This window comes from Lissotriton vulgaris, unplaced genomic scaffold (assembly GCF_964263255.1).
Source record: "Lissotriton vulgaris unplaced genomic scaffold, aLisVul1.2 SCAFFOLD_886, whole genome shotgun sequence".
Taxonomy (NCBI): domain Eukaryota; kingdom Metazoa; phylum Chordata; class Amphibia; order Caudata; family Salamandridae; genus Lissotriton; species Lissotriton vulgaris.
In genome coordinates, this window is record NW_028250374.1 from 194,740 (window position 1) to 217,682 (window position 22,943).

The following is a 22,943-nucleotide window of genomic DNA, read 5'->3' on the forward strand; positions in this document are numbered from 1 at the left end:
TCGCACGTGCAGCACACACATGTGCACCTTTGTACACATGTAACCAGCCAAGTGCTCCTTACCTTAGCTGCGAAGCAGCAGCCTAATCTTGAAAGGCAGACTCTGGCGGTAAAAACTTGCAGTCTGTTTACCAAGAAATTCCTGTAGGTGAGACACATGTAGTGAGACTCACCCACATTAAAAAGTCTAAAACTGGGTGATAATTTGGCTTATTAAATTGGGCAGAACCCATTTTGCAACATACCTTAGACTCAAACTACAGAAATGGTAGAGCCGTCTTGAAGACTGTTAGTTGTACCTTTATGAATTTTAAAGCTGCAGAAATCTTCTGGAAGGAAGGCTGGTCAGCATTAAACCCGTACCCAAGGAATATGACTTTCCTAATGTGTCATAGGCTATTCCCAGTTCTTGAAGCCAGCTTCCAGTCATAATCTCCATCTTGTTGTGTTTCATTGTTTCATATATAGTTCTAGCAGGTTTAATACTTAAATGTCCCAGTCCACGATAGCAAGAAGCTCTTCCCTGGCATTTTCCAATCAGGTTTTATTTCTCCTGAAAGGACATCAAACCTGATTGATACCTGAGTACAAGTGGGTTTGATTACTCGGAAGACCTTGGTTAATCTAAGGCCCTTTTGTCCATGATTTTGATAAAGAGGGTTAGGTTGGATATGGAGCTGTAGTTGGCAAGGTCATTGGTGTCCCATATGGATCTCCTCTACAAGAAAGATATTGTCTTGTTTTAAGTCCTCTAGGATTCAGTCCTGTGGGAGGGAAGTATTCAGTTTCAGTGCTTCCAGAATTACAGTAGAAAGGTGTCGAGATTGCTTTTGAGAAAGGAAGACATGGATTAAGAAGCAAGTGGAAAAGCCTTGGTTTCCTTGTGACCTGGATGAATTGCAGTAGGACTTATTGGTTTGAAGGTTGAGAAGTTGGCTTTTAGCATGGCTAAAATAATAGATCTGAAATAGGATATTGTAATGTGATCAGATTTCATAGTATTAAGGATAATATAGGAGTATTTTCTGGAATCTTTTGGGTCTCAGATTTCCAATGTTTGATTTTATTCTTGGATTGCTGGAGCTGCATGATGAGCTTTGTTGGGACTCGTATTAGCATTTTGTGGTATCCCCTCATGTAGATTTTGAAGAGAATCAATTGGATTGTTTGACATCTTGCAGTGACTTTCCACATGTACTCTTCAATGATGCTGGATGCAGATTGGTCATGTGGTTGTCGTTACTGCAGGTGTTTGAGAACATGCTCTGGTCTTAAGGGTTTATGATTGGCATACAAGCTGTCCTGCGGTTGTTTTGGATCACATTTGATTATGTAGCTTGAATGGAGTAGGGCACTAGGCTGTGGGTGTGTGGGCCTCTGATTTTGATGACACATGCATCCTGATTTGGGAGTGTGTGTACCTCCAATACTGGATCAATAAATGTTAACTTGGATATCTTTAGGCTAGCAGACAGGGCCTCATCAACAGTGTTTTCCACCTTGTGTGCGGGGCTTTTGGCGTTTTGGGAGAAGCCCATCGCTTTAGGTTTTGATGAATTTCAGAGACTTATTTATTGTATAAACTGCCATCCAAACTGATGCACATATCTGGAGGATATTAGTTGTAGATTGCCAATTCCTTGATTTCTTCCACAAACCCTCTTTGGTATTTTGAGTTCCTATGTATCAGAGCCTTGGTGAAGGAGATATTCGGTGAGCTGGAGAAATGCATAGTTATGAATTCAGAGGTTTATATGATACAGTGCAGATTACTAAGCAGTGGATATTTTTTACACAGGCTATCACCACTCTCCCTCCTAAACTTGATATTCTACCTTTGTGCACAGTTTTGTGGTTAATATGAAGAGTCTAAGTAAGCAGTATACCTCATCAAAGCAAGTGAGGGAGCTGGTGGTTAACCAAATTTATATGATGAGCAGTATCCAACTTCGTACATGTGCTAGCCTAGCCTGGTTTTGCACCAAGTCCACTCGGGGTATTAATTATCCTGATTTTGATGTGATGAGTCCGCTTTAGCCAGTGAGAAAATAGCTGCTTGGTGCTCATAGGCAGGAGTCCATGTCAGTGTTGTGCGAATGCAAGGTATGGACTCTAAGAACACAGCTAGCTCAGTATGTCAAGGGTAAGTTCCCAATGATGTGGGGCTACCATTGATGCCATGGCAACTGTGTCCATTCAAGGGTAGTTGTTAGCTTGCTTCAATGTGATCCTTTATACCAGTGCTCTTGAGAGTGGGGAGGTTATGTAGACCAGTTTGTTGCTGATGGTCTGGGAGACTAAGTGGACCATAGGTGGCGGACCCTTTTTGAATGAATTAATGTATGTCTGTGCCTAGAAGTTAGAGCAGTGATTCTTAACCCTTGGTCCGAGGACCCCAGGGGGTCTGCAAAGCCTACTTAAGGGGTCAGGGACTGTTTAAACAAATGAAATCATATTAATCGATTTATAAAGTGTATAGAAATAAAGAAGTAATGTACATTTTTACAACGTTCTGTAAATGCAAAAGAATTTGAAATTGGTGGCTAAACATTAAGTTAGTATCCTCAATTTGATTCATGGGAGCAGTGTAAGTGCATCAAATAAAATATAGTACGAATGTTGTGTGGCTTCAACTGAATTTAGAAAAACTCCAATCTTTCCATTACAATTAAAATGTTGATTAAAAAAAAAATGCGGAATTAAATAAAATATTTCACCATTTATGTATTTGTTTGATGAATGCTTGTTTCTGTATTTTTGTGTATTGTTTTGCAGTTCAAATCATCAAAAATGCTTAGGCCGGAGTCACAAGCAGTCATCATGACTGTACTATTCTCAAGGAGGCTGATGGTGTCAGATCCAGCACGTTGTTGCCTCCTTAACTTTACACCCCTGTTACCATAGTGCATTGATGTCCTCCGGATGGAAAATTAAATTTGCTTTATGTTCTCCTGTTCTTATGCTAAGGGAATGACTTTTCATGAAAGTTTCAGGGTTTAATATTGACTTATTAATTTTAAATTATTTCAGGCTATTGTTCGAGGTAGTGCTTGGTCAAAAAAAGGATCTGAGCTAACGTGCGCCTGAGGCGCCTTCAGTACAGAATAAACGTCAGCCTTAATCTTAAAAGGTGGAAAACAAGTCTGATTTTCTTAAGAACAAAAGACCTGAATTAGATCACGGCAGACACGTTACTCAGTCACAACGGTGACCGATATCCTATCCACCGAAATATAAATCCCATTTTATCTTATGGGATTCATATTTCGGAGGACAGGGTATGTTGTGTTGTGACGGCGTTACCTGTCTGCCGAGATCTAAATACGGCCGGAACGGAACAGTTTACTGATAAGTTTTCTTATCGATTCTTGCAGTCATATTTCGTTTAAATTTCAGTTAGACTGTAAACGTTTAGGAACTGTAAATCTGTGGCAATTCATAGGTGAATTCTGTATATAAAGATGATGGGTGGGTTTGCTCATCTTTTCATTTGACCTGTTTTGGCAGACTTGCAAAGCGATCAATAAAAGAGTTACATGGTAAAGAAAGAGGGAAAAGGCAAGGAGCATGAATAGGAGGAAGATGCTTACATAGTGGAAAATAGTGCGCTGATTACTGTTTAAGATTCCTTATAAGCTATGACAACTGCTGCATGTGTGATTTAAAAAAAAATTGTGTGTTCTCTTTTTCTAACTCTAGATTCTAAGCACACTCGTCAAAGGAATTTCTAAACCAGTAACATGCAAAATTCGGATTTTGCCCACAGTAAGAACATATTTGTTTTACTTTTTCTTTATTGAGGTTGTGGTCTTTCCTCTCATTCATTCCATTTAAAGTTCTTACTTATCTATTATGTATGTTGTACTACATATAAAATACTTAGCTTTCATTGTAAACAAGTTCTTTTGTAAAAATAGATGAAAAGTCTGAACTAGAGCGTAGCATAATTCTTACACCTGTAAAATCCCTCAATGTTGTTCTTTTATTAACTTAAGCAAATATGTTTCTTAGTGTTGTCTTGTGGTATGCTTTCCAATTTACCCTTCGTAAATAGAATATTGTTTCATGCAGTGTGGGCACTATGGGATTCTTCTTTAAACAAAGTGGACTAGTTGTTTGGGCTAAGAAGATTTGTATAGGCTGGAATCCTGCCTGGCTTTGGCACAGTGTGATTCAATTAACCTTGGTTTGTTCCAGCAAAATATCCAGCTACTATCACCATTACTGAAGCTATAAAAAAAACAGCTTCAGAGGCCTTACTTCTGGGAACCTAGTGCTTCCCATTTCTAATGAAGAGAACACCCCTGTGACAAAGTAACTTATTTAGACCAGTCTTTCTTAACTAGCCTTCTCCGGGGGGTCCACTGACTACTTATAAAAAAAATAATATTAACACAGTAATAAAACGTATAGAAATTAAAGAATCAATATTGGAAGTGTTAAAACGTTATGTAAATGTGAAGGAATTGTATTTTGGGAACTAAAAATTAAGCAGGGAGCTGTGCAAGTGCATCAAACAGAATATAGTATGGACAATTGAATGTAGAAAAGTTCCAATCTTCCCATTAAAATTACCATTTTGTATGTTATATTTGTTTGTGAATTAAATAAAATATTTCAGCATAGGCATATTTTTCATATTATTGTGTGTTGTTTAGCATTTCAGATCACCAAAATTGCGTAGGCCGGGGTCCCCAGATTCTAATAGTGACTCACTGAGGGTCACTTGATTCAAATAATGATTCAGTGGGGTTCCCCGGATTCTAGTAATGATTAAGCGGGGGTCCTTAGAAGTTAAAAGATTACCAACCATTGAATAGAATAGGTAACTTTATTGTTTGGTAAATTAAAACCGTAACAATGTTACGTGTAAACATTCAAGTATACAAAATAAAATCATAGGTACGTATAACCTCCACAATATAATTATTATGCGATAATAAAAGTTTTTAAATACTGTTCAGTATTGTGCACAAGTTTAATTTTTAATGTCGATTCAACTGGAGTATTTTTTAAGGCTAGTTCGTGATACTTTAAAAACTTTAGCGGCTTACAGTTCAGTTGGGGGTCCAATGGGTTGAGGGACTGGGTGATGGTGGCCCTGCATGTCCTGATTTTTCTCTTTTTGAAGTCTTGCCGCAATAAGGTGGCTGACGCTGTATAAAAATATGCGCAGTTGCAAATCAGGTGAGTAAAGTTGTCTTTTGTTTGTCCACAAATATACATGTTATTGGACCATTGTATTTCCAACTAGGTAGATCTGCTAATGCCAGTAGCTCAGCAAACCGAAATACCATTAGTTGTTTCTTTAAAAAAGCAGAGAATTGGTCAATGGACTCATCTTAAAACGTTTTTCCCATCATGGTGACTTTCGACAAGGCTGCCCCTTATCTCCTCTTCTTTTTATCTTATCTCTGGAACCCTTTTTGTCGCATATTCGTCACAGTTCTTCCATTTCTGGGTTTCTATATGACAACTGTCATTTAAAGCTTTCTGCATATGCAAACGGTATTTAACTTTTGATATCCAATCCGTAATCTTCTCTCCCCCCTTTCTTACAAGAAATTTCAGACTTCTCTGCGGTATCAGGTTACAGAATTCAGACAAAACAGAAATTCTTCCCATAATCAAACATTGTTCCAAACATTATTTTGACGTAACGAGATTTCACTGGAACACTTAAAAAATGAAATACCTCGGTGTAGGTTTACTAATTCCATCCCAGATTTGGTCACAATCAATTTGAAAGGAATCCTGGATCGGATTTCCAAATTACTTTCCTCCTGGAATCCTCTTTTTCTTTCTTGGTGGGGACGTCTTGATTCTATTAAGATGATGGTCACCCCTATAGTGTTATATGTTCTCTCAATGCTCCCAGTTCACATCCCTTCTCCTTATTTTAAAAAGCTGGACTCTCTTCTTTCTAAATTCCTATGGAATAGTAAAAAAAATCTAGAATCTCTCTATCTCATCTTAGGAAGCTGAAATCTACTGGAGGTGTACATTTTCCAAATTTTGGATTATATCATAAGGCCTTTTGTCTTAAACCGGCTTCTTATTAGCTACATGCTGATTGATGTCTCCTCTCCTACTCCTTTATGGGTCAATATTGAACATAGCCTTCTTTCCCTTTTCTCTTTTTCAGAGGTCCTCGCTTTTACCGCCAAAACTAGCCTCACATCCCTCCCGCTCTTTAAATACACTTGCTCGTTATTAAGACCTTATTTGCAACCAAGGTTAATCTCAAGGAATACATGTTTATTTTCTCCTCTTTGGCATACATAATCGCCTTCTTACCATCAATAGCATACCATTATTTTGGAGTACTTGGAGATCTAGTGGTGTCATTTGGATTCAGGATGTCTTTGATGGTATTTCTCTATGTTCCTTTCCCCAGTTTCAATCTACTTTTCAATGTCCTTGTTCGTTTCAGCACACATTGCTATTACTGATGGAAACCATCTTAGAAATGTTTTATTCTCTCCCCTCTGAAGCCTCCTTATCTACGTAGGATCCACTTATAAAACTTTTATTGTTACTTCCCAAGGCCTCCCTTGTCTATAAATTCTTCAACTCTGCTGATCCAGACCGAACCAAAGCTAAGATAAAACTTTTATGGGAGGCGGATCAGGGTTGTGAATGGAGCACTGATTTTTTGGAATGAGATCTGGATCAGATAGTTAAAAATTTCCAGATATGCCTCCACCACTCAATCTATGTTTTTTATGTATCATAGATTGTGTTTTACTCCTGTCTCCATTGCTACCTTCACACACTCTGATAACAAGACTTGTCGGTCCTGTGATCATCCATTAGGTGATTTATATCATCTCCTTTTTTCTTGTCCTCATGTAGCCTCCTTTTGGTCTCAAATTTGATCAAATATCTCTACTATTTTTAATCTCCATACCCCCATATCTAACACCATTCTCTTCACAGGTAGCCTATCAGAATCAATTGAGTTACTGTCTCATGAGCAGGGACTTTTCAACCTCATGATAGCTTTAGCCTTTCAACAGATTACGTTTAATTGGAAATACTCAAGCAAACTCTCAGTCAAATCCTGGTGGAATAATTTATGCCACTATCATAGGTTGGATACTGCTTTTGCATCCTGTCATAATTCACACAGCAATAGAGACATATTTTGGTTACCACTAACTGTTTACTTAAATAAAATCTCCACTGTTCCCGTAATTGTTCTGAAAATTTCCAGCGCCCCTGAATCTCCTTTTTATTTCTTTGCCTTTTTTCTCTTTTCTTTTTATAAATTATTTATTATTGTAATTCTACTTGTACATTTCAACCGTCATCCCATTTGTTATAATATGTATCTTTTGTTATTTGACCCTCAGTTGTAGAGCATATCTTATCTTATTTTTCCCCTCTTTTTCCCTCCCTTACCCTCTTTTTGTTCACCTTATGATTCCTAACATTTTGTAAATGGCTTGTTACTATATTTCATCGCACATTTCATTCTGTATAATTTTATTGTTCTTCAATATTGTTCAGATTTTTTGCCCAATGGTGTGTGATGTATTTTGTCTTAATAAAGCGTATTAAACTTAAAAAAAAAAAGCAGAGAGTGTGAGGCTCAGGTAAGGCGCTTGTTTTAACGAGTCATAGTTATTGATTACCATCTATGCATGTGTTCACTTGCTGAATGTATTTTTGTCTTCTACCAGCAGTCGTACCATTTTTTTGGTGGTTTGTCTGCATGCTGAGAAAGACAAGTTTTTGTTCTACAAGTCTCATGTCTTGGTGGTTTGGAGGGCTTTGTGTATATATCTTTGTTGAATGAGTAATTTGTTTTATCTTTTTCAACTTCTTTCTAAAGTGCTTCACTGATTTGTGAGTGATCTTGATTGTTTTATTTTCCCCAGCTTTTTATGGTTGAGTCGATCCTTCCTAATGATTAGTTGATTAATCTAAATTCCAGCTGCACTTATGCTGGTGATGCTCTTTTTGGCAACTTGAAGGTTCGTTTATAGATGGTAACTAGCAATTTGTTTAAAAGTATGAAGTCTTTCCCATGCTCTTTTTGGCAACTTGAAGGTTCCTTTTATAGATGGTAACTAGCAATTTGGTTAGAAGTGTGAAGTCTTTCCCATGTTGAGTGATACTACCATAAGATAGTGTTGGCAAGAGCCTTGCTGCCATCACTGCTAGTAAAGGTTTAAAAGATGGGCATTCTAATTTTTTTACTAGAATGCTGAAGGCGAGTGTTAACGCACCAGCCCCTTTTCCATGTAATTCCTCTGAGCTTGTTGGTTCAATCTGTTATCTAGGTAGACTCCTAGGTTGTTGTAGCTTGAAACGTCCCGAGCATCTTGCCATTCAACCAGATTTTAAGGTTACGACTTGATCTGTTTTGGATCAGCATGGTTTTTTGACTTGCTTGAATGGATTTCCAGTTTAATAACTGTTACAAAGTCCTGCGTTTCTGTTAGCGCCCTCTGGAGGTGGACCTGTGTTAGGCTCATTAGTACCACATCATCAGCATATGAGAGCTGCGACGGAGATAAAGACCCTAAACGGAGAGGGTGATTGTTTGTCCGATCCAACCTTGGTGCTAAGTCACTCACAAACAGATTGAATAGGTGGGGAGCCAGCACTCCTCATCCTATGTCGGTCCACTCGGTAAATGGCTGCCTTTAGATCTATAAAGCAGAGGTGTCATCTTTTTCTTTCCCTTTTACATTTGTCGGCGATCTGCGATACTGCTAATTTGTTCATCGTGGCTCCGGTTCCTTTCTTCAATCTGGTTTGGTTGTATGGGATCAAGTTCTGCTTCTCTGACCACTCAGTCAAGCTTGCCAGAATCATCGATGCATAATATTTTGCTTCAACATCGAGTAGTGCAATGAGTCGTAGTTTGCTGGGTTTGTTCAGTCACCCCCCTTGTAAATTGGGTTTATTATGTAACCTGCCAGCCAGGTGGAATGCTGCATAGTAGTTCTACTCCATTAAATAGCTTTGAGGGATATGTCCCCCTGCGTCGTTCTCCGAATTTCTAGGTACTCTAGCTTTGTCACAAATGTCTGACCAGTGTGAACTTGATGGTATGTCTGCAACTAGAACTGCGATGGCACATACCAGTATGTGTTATGTGATGTTAGTTTGTCTTCTTCTTCCGGTATGTGAATCAGATTGGCTTTGAAGTCGCCTGTTAGAATTATATCCCAGAGAGGTTGCATGTTTCTTACCTCTGCCACCGTTGTTATTAGTAACAAATGTAATGCTTTTATTTTGTTTGAGCTTGGGTGCATGTATGTATTGATCAATAGCTCTGTTTTGAATCCCAGGTTCCTCCTTTGCGAGAGTTTGACTAATTGCCTGCCAGGGTCCGGAGATATGAACTGATCAGATTTAATGTCGAGTGATTTCGACATGTAGACAGCCATTCCTCCTTTAGGGTGGCCGTAGCACTCTGTTTCTTTTTTGCTTCTATGAAATAATGAGTATAGCCTTCCAACGGCAAATTATCCAAGGTCCATGTGTCTTGAAGCACTATTATATTGTATTCTTCCCAATCTTGTGGCGGTATGCAGTCCTCTAGCAATTGTTTAGCTCCCACTTTGTTCCATGATAGGAGGTGTAATGGATCTTTCTTTGTTGGTGTCTTCTCCCTTGATCATTCTGGCTTATGTGCATTTCGTTTAGTGTCAAGCCAGTGCCAGTACGAACCACTTATTTAAAGGTTCCATTCCCCATCTCCTATGATCCTATCTTTTACATAGCAGCCCTCATTTTAATTTACAGTGTTGTGATAGATTGTATGCTTTACACATGTTATAAGTGTATAGTATAATAGCCACACCATTTCTCTCCCGAATTTCTTATTGCGATAGGTTGCCCTAATTATTTTTCCTGTAAAGAATCCCTTTTATGCAGGCCCTTTTTAATTTCCAGCATTGTTTTTGTCTCCATTTTATTGCTGGGAGAGGTTCCGCGAATTGAGCACTATTTAAGTGCGGATATGCTTCATTACTTTTTAGTCACTTATTTGAGTATTCCTCAATAAATAGATTTTTTGTGATAAATTATTCTTAATTGAATTGCTTGTATAATGTTTTTGAATATATTTGCATACCTGAAGTTTTCCACATAATGTAGGATTTTATTTATTTATGTATTTATTTTTTGTGATGCTTACACAACCTAATTGGTGACAGTTACTTAGATATATTTTACATAAGTGATAAAAGTGACAGGATATGTGAGGGATTGTGGAAGGCAATATATATACATAATATGCATGCAAGTCATTAGTATTTTTCAGAATGATACTTAAAATATATATGTAGAGCATATGTGGGAACATTTGCTAAATATCGAAATAGAGTATTATTCCCTACTAGTTTGGTATTGCTTGTCCTCCCTCCCAGCTCGTATTCATTAGGCTGGTTTCAGTGATGTCCTCTGCCATCCCTTCTTGGCTTGCAATATTTCCTCTATAAGGAGGCCCTGACTGATACTTACCCATACTAGGCCAAACAGTGCTGCTGGTGCGGTCAGTTGACAATTGGTTGCCATACCTTGTCGCTTCACCTATTCTACTCGTTCACTAATTCATACACTCACTAGCATGATGTTACGTCGCCTGCACTTTTGCACATGTCTCCATTAGTCTCACAACTTCCCAATTTAGAGAATCTGGCTACAAGCATGGCTATACCATGACACCATGTGCATGGGCTTCTTGGTTGGACGGATAATTGTTAGAAGGGGCGGCCCCAGAGGTCAGGTTATGTCTAACCGACTGCTCCGTGACCCACCTCTCCTGCCAATAATGCCGAGCCTTGACAAGAGGTCCCCACTCTGGAGGACTTCGAGTAATGAATCGTACACACTGAGACCACATCACACTTATGAACGGACACCACACTGTAGGTTTTCAGTAACACGTTCTTTATGAACAGGAAAAGGAATCAGCACTCTTATTTACAGGCGATCGAGGGATCATAAAGTCTCAGATTCGGGTAACGGGGAAGCGGGACAGTCTTAGTTGTTTGGCCAGTACGATGCGTACCCTGCATACAGCTCTCAATCCTCGAGCCGGGGGGATACGGGGGATGATAGTCGTACTGGATGTCCTACTCACTTCAGGTTAACTCAGTTCGTGTTGGTAGCGTCGATGGTCTAGCCATACCAGAGTACTCCTCAAGCCGCGACGAAGTCAGCAGGGCTCGGTTCGGTAGATAGTTCTTGAGGAGCCGCGACCACGTCAGCAGGGCTCGGAAGGTTCAATGAAGATCTTCAAGGTTCAAGATCGAGCCGCGACGAGGTCAGCAGGGCTCCGATGTTCCAGTTCCGTAGATATGAGGAAGAGCCGCGACAGCGTCAGCAGGGCTCGAAGAGTTCCAATGTTCAGTTTTCCCCAAGGGTCAGCCGCGATCAGATCAGCAGGGATTTCTTGTCCAGGATACAACTGCCCGCTAGTTCTTGGGCGAGCCTTGATATAGTCCAGTGGCTCTTTGATGTCCGGACCCTCGCAGGCGGAGGTCTTAGGCCTTGAGGGCTGGTTGTTGGTGAGGTCCTGCGGTTGGCCCTTTGATCTCTTTGAGGGTGCATCCGGGAATTCTCAGACGCCCAGCATGGTTTGGAGCCAGTACTCGGAGAGGCCAGAGGTGCGATCGAAACCGGCTCCCAGGGGATGGCCAGAGGTGTGACAGAAACCAGTCTCTCAGGGGAGTCCAGAGGTTTAATCAAAATTCCCTGTCTCATCTCACTCGGGGAACCCTCACCCTCCCAGCGGGGGCTGGCGTGTCTGGAGCTTGAGTGTCGTTGGGGCTAGGGGTCATGCTAGGCCCAGGGAGAAGGGATCTCGGGAAGGGAAAATGGCTGCCGGTGGGCCTCTGGGGCCATGCAGGGTCTGGCGCGCAGGGCTGGGGAGGAGTACAGGGGTATGCCGGGGCTGGTCGGCGGCGTTTGGGGCGGACATGGGCATGACGACCAGGGATTCTGGGTGCAGGCTGAGCTAATGGGGCGCTGAGGATCAGGGGGGAACCACGCTACGAGGCCAGGTCCAACACGCGTCCCCCCCCAGCTGAAAGGCGTAGAGAACTACCCATCCCCTTGGGGGTTCTCTTCACTGAGGCGGAAGAATCGGGACAGGCCGTCAGCGTTGGCGTGTCCAACACCAGGCCGGTGCTCAACAGTGAAGTCCATCCCCTGGAGAGAGATGGACCATCGCAACGTTTTGTGTTCTCCCCTCTCATTTGCATTAGCCACCGGAGGGGTCGGTGGTCGGTCTGGACCCGGAAGTGAGTACCGAACAGGTAGGGCCTCAGCTTCTTCAGGGCCCAAACCACCGCGAAGGCCTCCCGCTCGATGGTGCTCCACCTTTACTCTCGAGGGAGTAACCTCCGGCTAATGAAGGCCACTGGCTGATCCAGGCCTTTCTTGTTCATCTGGGACAGGACGGCTCCGATGCCATGCTCGGACGCGTCCGTTTGGACCACGAACTCTCGGGAGTAGTCGGGGGCCTGTAACACAGGAGCAGTACACATAGCGTGTTTCAATGCTTCGAACGCCTCTTGGCAGGCGGGGGTCCAGCTAACTTTCTTCGGCTGGTTTTTGGAGGTCAACTCTGTGAGGGGAACTACGATGCTGCCATACCCCTTTATGAATCTTTGGTCGTATCCTGTGAGTCCTAGGAACGCCCGCACCTCCGTCTGGGTGGTGGGGGCCTCCCAGGCCACGATTGCATCGATCTTGGGTTGGAGGGGGGCCACGAGGCCGCTCCCGACCTGGTGCCCCAGGTAGACCACGGACCCTTGTCCGATTTGACATTTGCTGGCTTTGATGGTGAGACCCGCCCTCTGCAGGGCTAACAAGACCTCCCGGAGGTGGAGGAGATGTTTGGTCCAGTGGGAGCTAAATACTGCAATATCGTCCAGATATGCGGCACTGAATTCCTCCAACCCAGCAAGTACCTGGTTAACCAGCCTCTGGAAGGTGGCGGGGCGTTTTTCATTCCGAAGGGCATCATCCGGAAATGGTAGTGCCCATCCGGGGTGGAGTAGGCGGATCTCTCTCTGGCTCCCTCTGTCAGGGCGATCTGCCAGTATCCGCTGGTCAAGTCGAAGGTGCTGAGATAGCGAGCAGACCCTAGACGGTCAATGAGCTCGTCTGCTCGGGGAATGGGGTGAGCGTCGGTTCTGGTGACTGCGTTGAGCCCTCGGTAGTACACACAGAACCTCAGCTCGGGGACAGCGCCAGGGGCGGCGGCCTTCGGAACCAGAACCACGGGGCTGGCACATGGGCTGGCGGAGGCTTCGACCACCCCCAGGGCTAGCAACTTAGAGACTTCTGCCTTGATGCAGGCTCGCACTCGGTCGGGAACGCGGTAGGCTCTGTGCCGTACTGGAGGGCTATCCCCGATGTCCACATCGTGGACGCACCAACTGCTGACGCCGGGGACGAGAGAGAAAAGGTCAGAGAACTGTCCCAGTAGCTGGCGACAGTCCTCGCGCTGCTCGGGGGTGAGGGAGGGGGAGAGACTCACTCCCTCTATGAAGCCATCTTTTTCTTTCGCACACAAGAGATCGGGGAGAGGATCCGTGTCCTCTTCCGCTCCGTCGTCGGTGGCGAGGAGTAAACTCAACTCGGACCGCACAAAGTGGGGTTTAAGGCAGTTCACATGAAGGACCCGCAAGGGGTTCCTGGGGGACTGCACATCGATGAGGTAGGTAACCTGGCTTTTTCGTTCTACCACCTTGAAGGGCCCTGTCCACTTGTCCTGCAGGGCACAAGGTTCCACAGGGGCCATCACCCAGACCTGTTGTCCGGGCTGAAACTCGACCAGAGTGGCATTCTGGTCATACCACCTTTTCATCTCTTCTTGACTGGCCTCGAGGTTTGCCTCGGCCAGCTCTAGGAACTTTCGAGTCTGGTTTCGGAGGGCCAGAATGTATCGAAACACATCTGGAGGGGGATTCAGAGACGCCGTCTCCCATCCTTCCTTGACCAGGCTGAGGGGCCCCCGCACGGGGTGTCCATATAGCAGCTCGAAAGGGCTAAACCCCAAGGACTTTTGGGGAACTTCTCGGTACGCGAACAGGAGGCAGGGAAGGAGGACGTCCCATTTGCGCCTCAGGGGCTCCTCGAGCACCCATAATCATTCCCTTGAGGGTGCGGTTGAACCGCTCAACCTTGGGGATGGTATGGGGTGGTGAACTTGTACGTCACCCCACACTGTTGCCAGAGGGACTTCATGTACTTGGAGATGAAGTTTGTCCCTCGGTCGCTCACTACTTCTCGTGGGAATCCCACCCGGGAGAAGATCCCCATGAGGGCCCGCCCCACTACGGGGGCCGTCACCGTTCGAAGGGGAATGGCCTCGGGATATCGGGTGGCATGGTCTACCAGGACAAGGATGAACCGGTGGCCTAAGGACGTCCGGGGGTAAAGGGGCCCCACAATGTCTATTCCCACCCGTTCAAAGGGGGTACTGAACACGGGGAAGGGTTGGAGTGGAGCTTTGCGCCTCCCGCAGCTCTTCCCGCTGGCCTGACATGTGGGGCAGGACTTGCAGTGGGCCTCCACATCGGAGCGCATGTGGGGCCAGTAGAAATGCGTGGCCAGACGGTGGTACGTTTTGTCTTGTCCCAAGTGTCCCGCCAAGGGCACATCATGGGCAAGGTTCAGGAGAAAGCAGCGGAAACGTAGGGGTACCACCAGCACCCGGGCTGACCCTAGTTCGGCGGACTTTTGCTCACTATACAGTAGGCCGTTTTCCCAATATACGTGGTGGGAGCCGGACTGGTCACCGGCGGCCTGGGCTGCGGCCTGTTGCCGCGGCCCCACTAGACAGGGACAGGAGGTCTGTTCCAGGCAGAACTCTTCTCGAGAGGGCCCCCCCTCCTGGTGCCACTGCGCTAGCTCGGGGAGGTCGTCCGGGTTCGGGGTTGATTCACCGGCAGGGCCGGAAAACCCGGGTCGGGGTTACTGCTCTCGCCGGGAAAAAGATCTAGGCCTTCGGTTCGCCCGCTGTCTTCTGGCTCGGCGGGGACAGGGCGAGGGTTCTCGGGTTCTACCCCCTCGGGGGTGGACGCTCGGGCGGTCATGGATTGTGTGTTCATGCAGGCACGCACTCGGGCAGGCCCACCATCTCTAGGTGAGTTCTCCGTTCTACCTGCTTCCACGGGGAGCTCTCCAGGTCGTTACCTAGTAGATAGTCCACGGGCATGTCGGTGCGGACAGCTACTCGTAATTCCCCGGAGACGCCCTCCCACTCGAATGAGACCTGAGCTATTCGGCAGGGGCGGACGGAGTTGTCAGCTGATATCACCCTGCAGGAGGCGTGGGGTATAATTTGGTCTTCTGTAACTAGGTGCGTCCTTCATATGGGGGTAGGAGTTCATGACAGTGGTGGGCAGGTCCAGCATGGTGTCTCTCCCCTCACTGAGGAAGCAACCCCATAATCCGGCCCCCCAATCCTTTTCAGGTACTCGAGGGGAGGTTATGGCGCCTTGAACCATTACTGGATGTCGTCCCCCTTGTAATATTCTTTCACAACATCCTTTGGTATATGCACTTTAGCTTCGGCCGGGGCAGGGACTTCTCTGTTCCCCGGGGGTCGGGCCTCTTCGTTTCTGGCCTTGAGTTCTAGTTCCTTTAACCGAATCGCTGCTGCAGTGATTTTTCCGCTGTGCGGCATTTTTCGAAATACCGCGTTACATGACGAGCTCAGCTCGTCATCCGCACACGCCACCCGTGGCTGATGACGAGCTGAGCTCGTCATCAGCATCGAAGGGGTTAAGCTGCGCTCATGTTCAAGCTGGAGTTTCTTTCCTTCATGCTCCCTCTGGAGCTTCTTTTCTTCCAGTTCTCCTTGCAGCCGTAATTGTTCTACGGCCAATTTCTTTTCAGCTAACTTGAGTTCTCCTTCTATTTTAAGGCGTGCCAGTTCTAGCTCGTGGTTCCCGTTGCGTTCTCGGTCTGTCATTTCTTCTATTGACAGAACTTTCTCCGCGCTGGTATTTCGTGTCAGGGAGTCGGCTCCCTCTTCTTCCTAGCCGTTGGCGTCTATCGGTGTCTCTTCCTGCATGCCATCTCTTTCTGTCGGGGGGATGTGGACCCCGGCGTCTACCCAGGCCGCCAGGGCTTTCTAGTAGTAGTCTTTGGTACTCAATCCAGTGGTAACGATGTGGAAGTCTTTGCAGAATTGTTTGAGTTTTCGGTGGGTATAATCTTCCAGCATGTCCTTTTGGAATGTGGTGTTTTCGCTTGTTCCGGTGAGACTCATGGTTGTTCTTCGTTCAGGTGGTGTGTCAGTCGCTTTACTGTACGATTCCTAGACGTAGGCTCTTATACCGTCGCTTGCCACCAATGTTAGAAGGGGCGGCCCCAGAGGTCAGGTTATGTCTACCCGACTGCTCCGTGACCCACCTCTCCTGCCAATAATGCCGAGCCTTGACGAGAGGTCACCACTCGGGAGGACTTCGAGTAATGAATCGTACACACTGAGACCACACCACACTTATGAACGGACACCACACTGAAGGTTTTCAGGAACACGTTCTTTATGAACAGGAAAAGGAATCAGCACTCTTATTTACAGGCGATCGAGGGATCGTAAAGTCTCAGAGATTCGGGTAACGGGGAAACGGGACAGTCTTAGTTGTTTGGCCAGTACGATGCGTACCCTGCGTACAGCTCTCAATCCTCAAGCCGGGGGGATACGGGGGATGATAGTCGTACTGGATGTCCTACTCACTTCAGGTTAACTCAGTTCGTGTTGGTAGCGTCGATGGTCTAGCCAGACCAGAGTACTCCTCAAGCCACGACTAAGTCAGCAGGGCTCCGTTCGGTAGATAGTTCTTGAGGAGCCGCGACCACGTCAGCAGAGCTCGGAAGGTTCGATGAAGATCTTCATGGTTCAAGATCGAGCCGCGACGAGGTCAGCAGGGCTCCGATGTTCCGGTTCCGTAGATATGAGAAAGAGCCGCGACAGCGTCAGCAGGGCTCGAAGAGTTCCAATGTTCAGTTTTCCCCAAGGGTCAGCCGCGATCAGATCAGCAGGGCTTTCTTGTCCAGGATACAACTGCCCGCTAGTTCTTGGGTGAGCCTTGATATAGTCCAGTTGCTCTTTGATGTCCGGACCCTTGCAGGCGGATGTCTTAGGCCTTGGGGGCTGGTCGTTGGTGAGGTCTGGCGGTTGGCCCTTTGATCTCTTTGAGGGTGCATCCGGGAATTCTCAGACGCCCAGCAGGGTTTGGAGCCAGCACTCGGGGAGGCCAGAGGTGCGATCAAAACCGGCTCCCAGGGGATGGCCAGAGGTGTGACAGAAACCAGTCTCTCAGGGGAGGCCAGAGGTGTAATCGAAACTCCCTGTCTTATCTCACTCGGGGAACCCTCACCCTCCCAGCGGGGGCTGGCGTGTCTGGAGCCTGAGTGTCGTTGGGGCTGGGGGTCATGCTAGGCCCAGGGAGAAGGGATCTCGGGAAGGGAAAATGGCTGCCGGTGGGCCTATGGGGCCATGCAGGGTCTGGCGCGCAGGGCCGGGGAGGAGTACTGGGGTATGCCGGGGCTGGTCGTCGGCGTTTGGGGCGGACATGGGCAGGACGACCAGGGATTCTGGGTGCGGGCTGAGCTAATGGGGCGCTGAGGATCGGGGGAACCACGCCACGAGGCCAGGTCCAACAATAATCATCTCCCTCTATTAATAATCATGTTATCTAAAGTAGTTTTCTCTTCTCTCTTTCCCTCTTTTGTCCTTCTTTTCCTTTTTTTCCTCCCCATCATCCTGGTATTTTTCTAGCCCTCCCTAGCAGGCATTGTGTCTCAGGCATAACTCTGTATGTCCTGTTGATGATCCCTACATCTAGTTAAGGGATCGAAACGTTGTCGACCACAGCACCTTAACTCAAACTGTTGTAACTGTTTATTTGTAGCATAGGTATTTAGAACTTGTGACCTGACCATTGTTTTCATTTGTTGTCACATGAAAAATGCCTGAGCTTTGAAGTTTCTATAACTTCTCTTTTATTTGTTCTCTCACTATAATGGTTTTTACTTTGATTTAATAAATGCTAATGATTTTTCCATTTGGATATCAGACATAGACTTCATTGAATTTCTATGTTTCACTGTTCTTTGGTATGCTGTACGTAAGGGACCTTTGTTCCTTTGGAAATTCTTATACCATTGGTCCCATAGTATCATTGGGTTTCCCTTGTTCCTTGAAATATTCAGGTTATCTGACACTGTCTTGGTTACCCTTGTTTTGACCCAGTAGTTTGCCTTCTTCCCCAACTCTTGAGGAGAAAGTGGATCCAGGTACTGATGTAATTTCTCTGAAACACAATTACTCAACAGATGCTATCTCATAATAAGATTATAAAGCCCATAATAGGTGTGCACATTGTTACCTTTTAACCAGCCACCTAGTATTTTGACTGAAAAGTCTACAAAATCTACCCAGGTCTGACTCTGTTTTTTTAGGCTCCCTGAACCTGATCCTGTATTCCTCAGTGGCGAGAACTTTATGAGGTCATAAGACTCAGCGACTGCTTCACGCAGTGTCAGGTGCCTATCCCTAACTTTCCTATGAACACTTACTAGAGAAGAGAGCCCCAATACTTTTGGTTGAGTTGCCTCCATTTACAAGCCCTGTCAAAGGGTGTAAACCCTTTGGTGATGTCATCACCCTCTATATTTGGGGGCAATCCCTTTGGTGATCTTCGGGTCAAAAGCTTTTTCTTTCTCCCTATACATGTTTTTCCTGCCACCAGAGAGGGGTCCTAGGCCCATCCCTGCTCTTTCTCAATAGCCAGGATTGTGGCTTCTAAAACAGCCCTCTTGTCTAGTCTCTCGAGAGCAATAGCCTCCTCTGGGAGGTCTTCTCTTTCTTGGAGAACAAGTTCTAAGCTCTCCTCCTGCCCACTGTCTCCATCTTGACCCTCAGGGAGAACAATGCCCTCGTCTGGATGGTCTTTCTCATACTCTGCCAAGAGCTCCTGGACCTTTGCATTGGTAGGAGTTGAGCCTGTTTCGATTGTACAAGTTTTAAAGAGGGTCATTAGCTGCTGCATTAGATAAGGGGTCAGGTCGAGCTCCCGAACCAGAAGCCCCTGTAGAAGACATTTTTAATAAAGCTGGGACTTTTTTTGCGACAACAAATTGTAAAATAAACTTTTGGACCTAGCTAATAGTATACTTTTTAATTTCTAAACAGTTTCACCGTGAGACTTAACACAAGGCCTTAACCGCTAGGTTTATAACAAGTTAGGAAAAAAATTGAAATCTGACAAAAAATGTTTTTAACTAATGATAATTTTGGTTTCCTTCGTGGAATCACTTATTAACCAAGTGGTACAGCAGATGTCAATTCTTACATCGCACCGCAGCACTACCAATGTAGGAAGCTCGCTCTTAATATGATATACCATAATGAGGTTTATCAAGCAAAGAGTCCAAGGGTTCACTCATGATTGGACAGGGGCATGCTCTAGCAATCCCAAGGTGCTTTTCTAGGGAGTACTGTGATCCTGCAGCCGTAGGCTTATTAGAGAGGAGTGCTAGACATCTGCAAATACAAATAATAGTCAATAAATGAGGCACATGACTCAATAAGGAGATCCACACCGATTTATAAAAATAACACGTACCTTTTGTATAGGTTTAGGCATCGTAATCAATATGATCAGGTGAGTACATTTTGCAAGAGAAATACTTTGCATTTGAAAAAGTCTACAGTGCATTTTTCAGAAGCTGCAATTTTATCCTGTAGGAGGAAAATCAAGTACAGCATTCAGGTAGAGTACAGTGACTTACGAGACCAATCACCGGGACTTAAGGGGAGTATTAGGCAATGTCCAAGGCAGCACCAGCAGCTCACCTCCAGCAGCACTAGGGCGGTTGGGTGCAGTGGTACAATATAGCATTGATTGCCCAGTGTTAGTCAATGAGGGTCAGCCTTCGTGAAAAGAGGCTGCAGGTTTTGACTGGAAGGCCAGTTGGGTTGAACCAACCGGATGGATACAAGTCTTGCAATGCTAGGGACCGTGGTGACACTGGTGATCTTCATCTCCTAGGGCCGGGGTGGCTGGGTAAAGAGGGTCTTTGGGTTGTCGAGTTTCTTCATCCAGGAATACTCACGGTTGAGGTGCCTGCAAACAGAGGCTGCAGATGACGTTGGGGAGTTCGTAAAGGGTGTACCCAAAGTGGACTTGGTCTCCTGAGGATTTGGGGACCAGGCTGACACAGTTGGCCTACTTCAACACAGGGGGCTGAGAGGCTTAGGTGCAGTGGTGCTCAGCGGCTGCAGGTTTTGGCGGTTCCGGAGATCTCATGGTTCTTCTTGGGGTGCCTGCAGGATGAAGGTGAGCTGCTACTCCATGGGTGTACTTCAGTCTATACGACCACTTCCTGAGGTAAGTGGGCATAACCCTATCCCAGAGATTTTAAATTTGCCATGACCAAGATGGCTAATTCGGAAAAGTCGCCTCCACTTCAGGTAGCCCACCTTAGGGATGGTACTGGCCTGAGGCTGGACACATCTATTTGGCTAGCAAATTTTCCTGCCTGTCCTTTTGGCACCTGGACAAAGGGGGTCGACTTCTTCTCCTGTGAGAGAAGCCAGATTCACATACAAAAGGCGGCAGTCTCTTTGAAGCTCCGCTACCCTGATATGTTAATTTGCAGGTCATCCTGTAAGAGGGGGTGGAAGCACCCTCTGCCCAAGCAGACTTGATTTCTGACCTCCTGGGAGCAAAGGCCCTCAACCTTGAGGGTGAGAAACTTGTCTCTGGTGGCAGGCTGGCAAAAACCAGTCAGTCAGCACACAAATACAGGGGTGTGGAATTTAATTAAATATCTACTTGTTCATGGGACTGGTTGCTTCATAAATCTACTTGTCCTGTAACAAAATCCACTTGTCCTTTTTGTGCCATGTAATGCAACTGCAAATTATGGCAGCAATCGCATTATATAGGAGCTCTGAAATAGCCTCTCTAGTTATGCCTGGGCTCCTTCTATAATAGGGGTTGAATACTCTCAAACCCCTTATTTTGCCATGTTCCCACGGATCTACATACTTGGGCTGAAGGTTACAGTAAACAACAGTTTCAGGGTTGAAATGCTCTTTTGAGTCTGTGCAAACCTACTTGCATGTATTCAAGGTTTTCACCAACTCTTCTCTAATCTTTTCTAATACTGAAAAAAGTTGGAAATGTACTCCTGACAATGGCAGACATAAAACTTCTTCCATGGTTATGAAAAAAGTGGTTGGTGGGGAAGTGAACTTGTAAACACTCAGTTTTTTGGCATGAGCAATTTTACACCTGCATATTTGCTCGTGCTAAAATGCAGTTCACATATATTTTCTTGGAGTACTATTTCTGGGCCTCATTGTGCAAAGACTTGTGAATTCACGAAAGCTGTATCTGCACTTAATGCAAGGACATGGATGCATATCTGAGACTTTATTTAATAATTGGGCCCCTAATTAGGTCTGATGTTAACAAGGACCTTTTGGGTTTATAAATAATCCTGTCTCTCTCTCTCTATCGGCTAGCTTCACTGTGAGTGACAGCATTTTGTAATTTCGCAATTAGCATATCGACACACTGTAGTTTTGTTCAGTGCCAGGAACTGCTGTGGCAATGTGTGCTTTTTGAGACCAAAACACTTTTTACTTATGCCAATGTTTGTTATAAAGGTGAGGGCCCAGCAGCTCCCACACCAATAAGGTTTTACAAACACCATACCAAAACAAGTCACGCATTGACAAAACCAAAATTCTGACCAACAATTGCAGAACCCCTGGCTTTACCAATGCTTGTTTATTTTTGTTTCCCATAATCTTATTAAAATTGATTGCACTGATTTTCCATTAAGAACATTTTTGGGGAATACTAGTGTGCATCAACACATTTCACTAAATGATGCTGCAAAGAAATGGTACCTAAAATATTACAGTAATTTAGCGAAACATTGCATTTTTTGTGAGCATTTTATTTTGAAAGCAAAGAACCATCAATCTTTCTTTCAAGCTTATGCAAATATTTGCATCTAATCAGAGAGCATTCTGGGGCATTATACATAGCCTCATATTGCTAAACATTGAAAACGCCGTACATATTTTTATACTGTAACCATTCTCAGTAGTGCAGTCTGAAATTACAACATTTACTTAGAGTGCTCACCCTAACAATAAAGGTTTTGCATTAACGAACCATAAATACAAGTTTGAACAGCATTAACACATGTAAACAAATATTGCCTTAGCTGCAGGCAATGCATTTTCCTGATCCATAATGTGGTACTGTAAACAGGCAGCCAAAGGGTTTGTGCTGTATGGGGTTGGGCCTACTTGTCCCACGGACAAAATACACAAGAAATCTTGTTGCCTTTGACCCCAAGCAATATGTCCCAGGTGTCGGGCTATAGGAATTCTACATCCCTGCCAGTAGCTGATAGGTTTTCAGTGGGCACCTCTAAGGTGCCCTCTGTGTGCATGTATTAATAAATCCAGCACTGCCATCAGTGTGGGTTTATTAATGCGGGATATTTGGTACCAAACTTCCCTATTTTCAGTGAAGCCATCCTGTAACTGGGGGAACTTTTTTTCACTAGTGTTCAACACATGTACTTAAAATGGCTTCCCTGTTCACCTTTGCTGGCAGTAATAGAGCTGACCAGCACAGGGGCATAACTGCTCATTCAGATATTTCCTTAGATGCAGTATATTGCACCCTGCCTTCGTGCTGTAAGGCCTGCTGTAGGGGCAACTTAACTATACTGCATGCAGTGTCTGTGGGCATGGTACCCAGGAATGTGTGCCATGTTGTGTGTTCACTTTTGCCTGCACTAAGACACGCAGCCTGCAGTGGGAGTCTGTATGTGTTTTGTGAGGGGTCCATTAGGGTGGCACAGTTTGTGCTACAGCCCATAAGGTCCCTTTTTAGCCACCTTGCCCTAGGTACCGGGGGTACC

At 45.2% G+C, this 22,943-nt stretch overlaps 1 protein-coding gene across 1 annotated transcript in view; it reads left to right on the forward strand.

The window, feature by feature from the left end:
• Positions 1 to 22,943, forward strand: part of DUS2 (dihydrouridine synthase 2) — a gene marked incomplete at its 5' end in the record, with an annotated part of 471,998 nt that overhangs the window by 172,799 nt on the left and 276,256 nt on the right. The window contains one exon of the mRNA XM_086950567.1: positions 3,699 to 3,764. Coding sequence (XP_086806693.1) covers positions 3,699 to 3,764 — 66 coding nt within the window. The remainder of the gene's footprint in view (positions 1 to 3,698; positions 3,765 to 22,943) is intronic.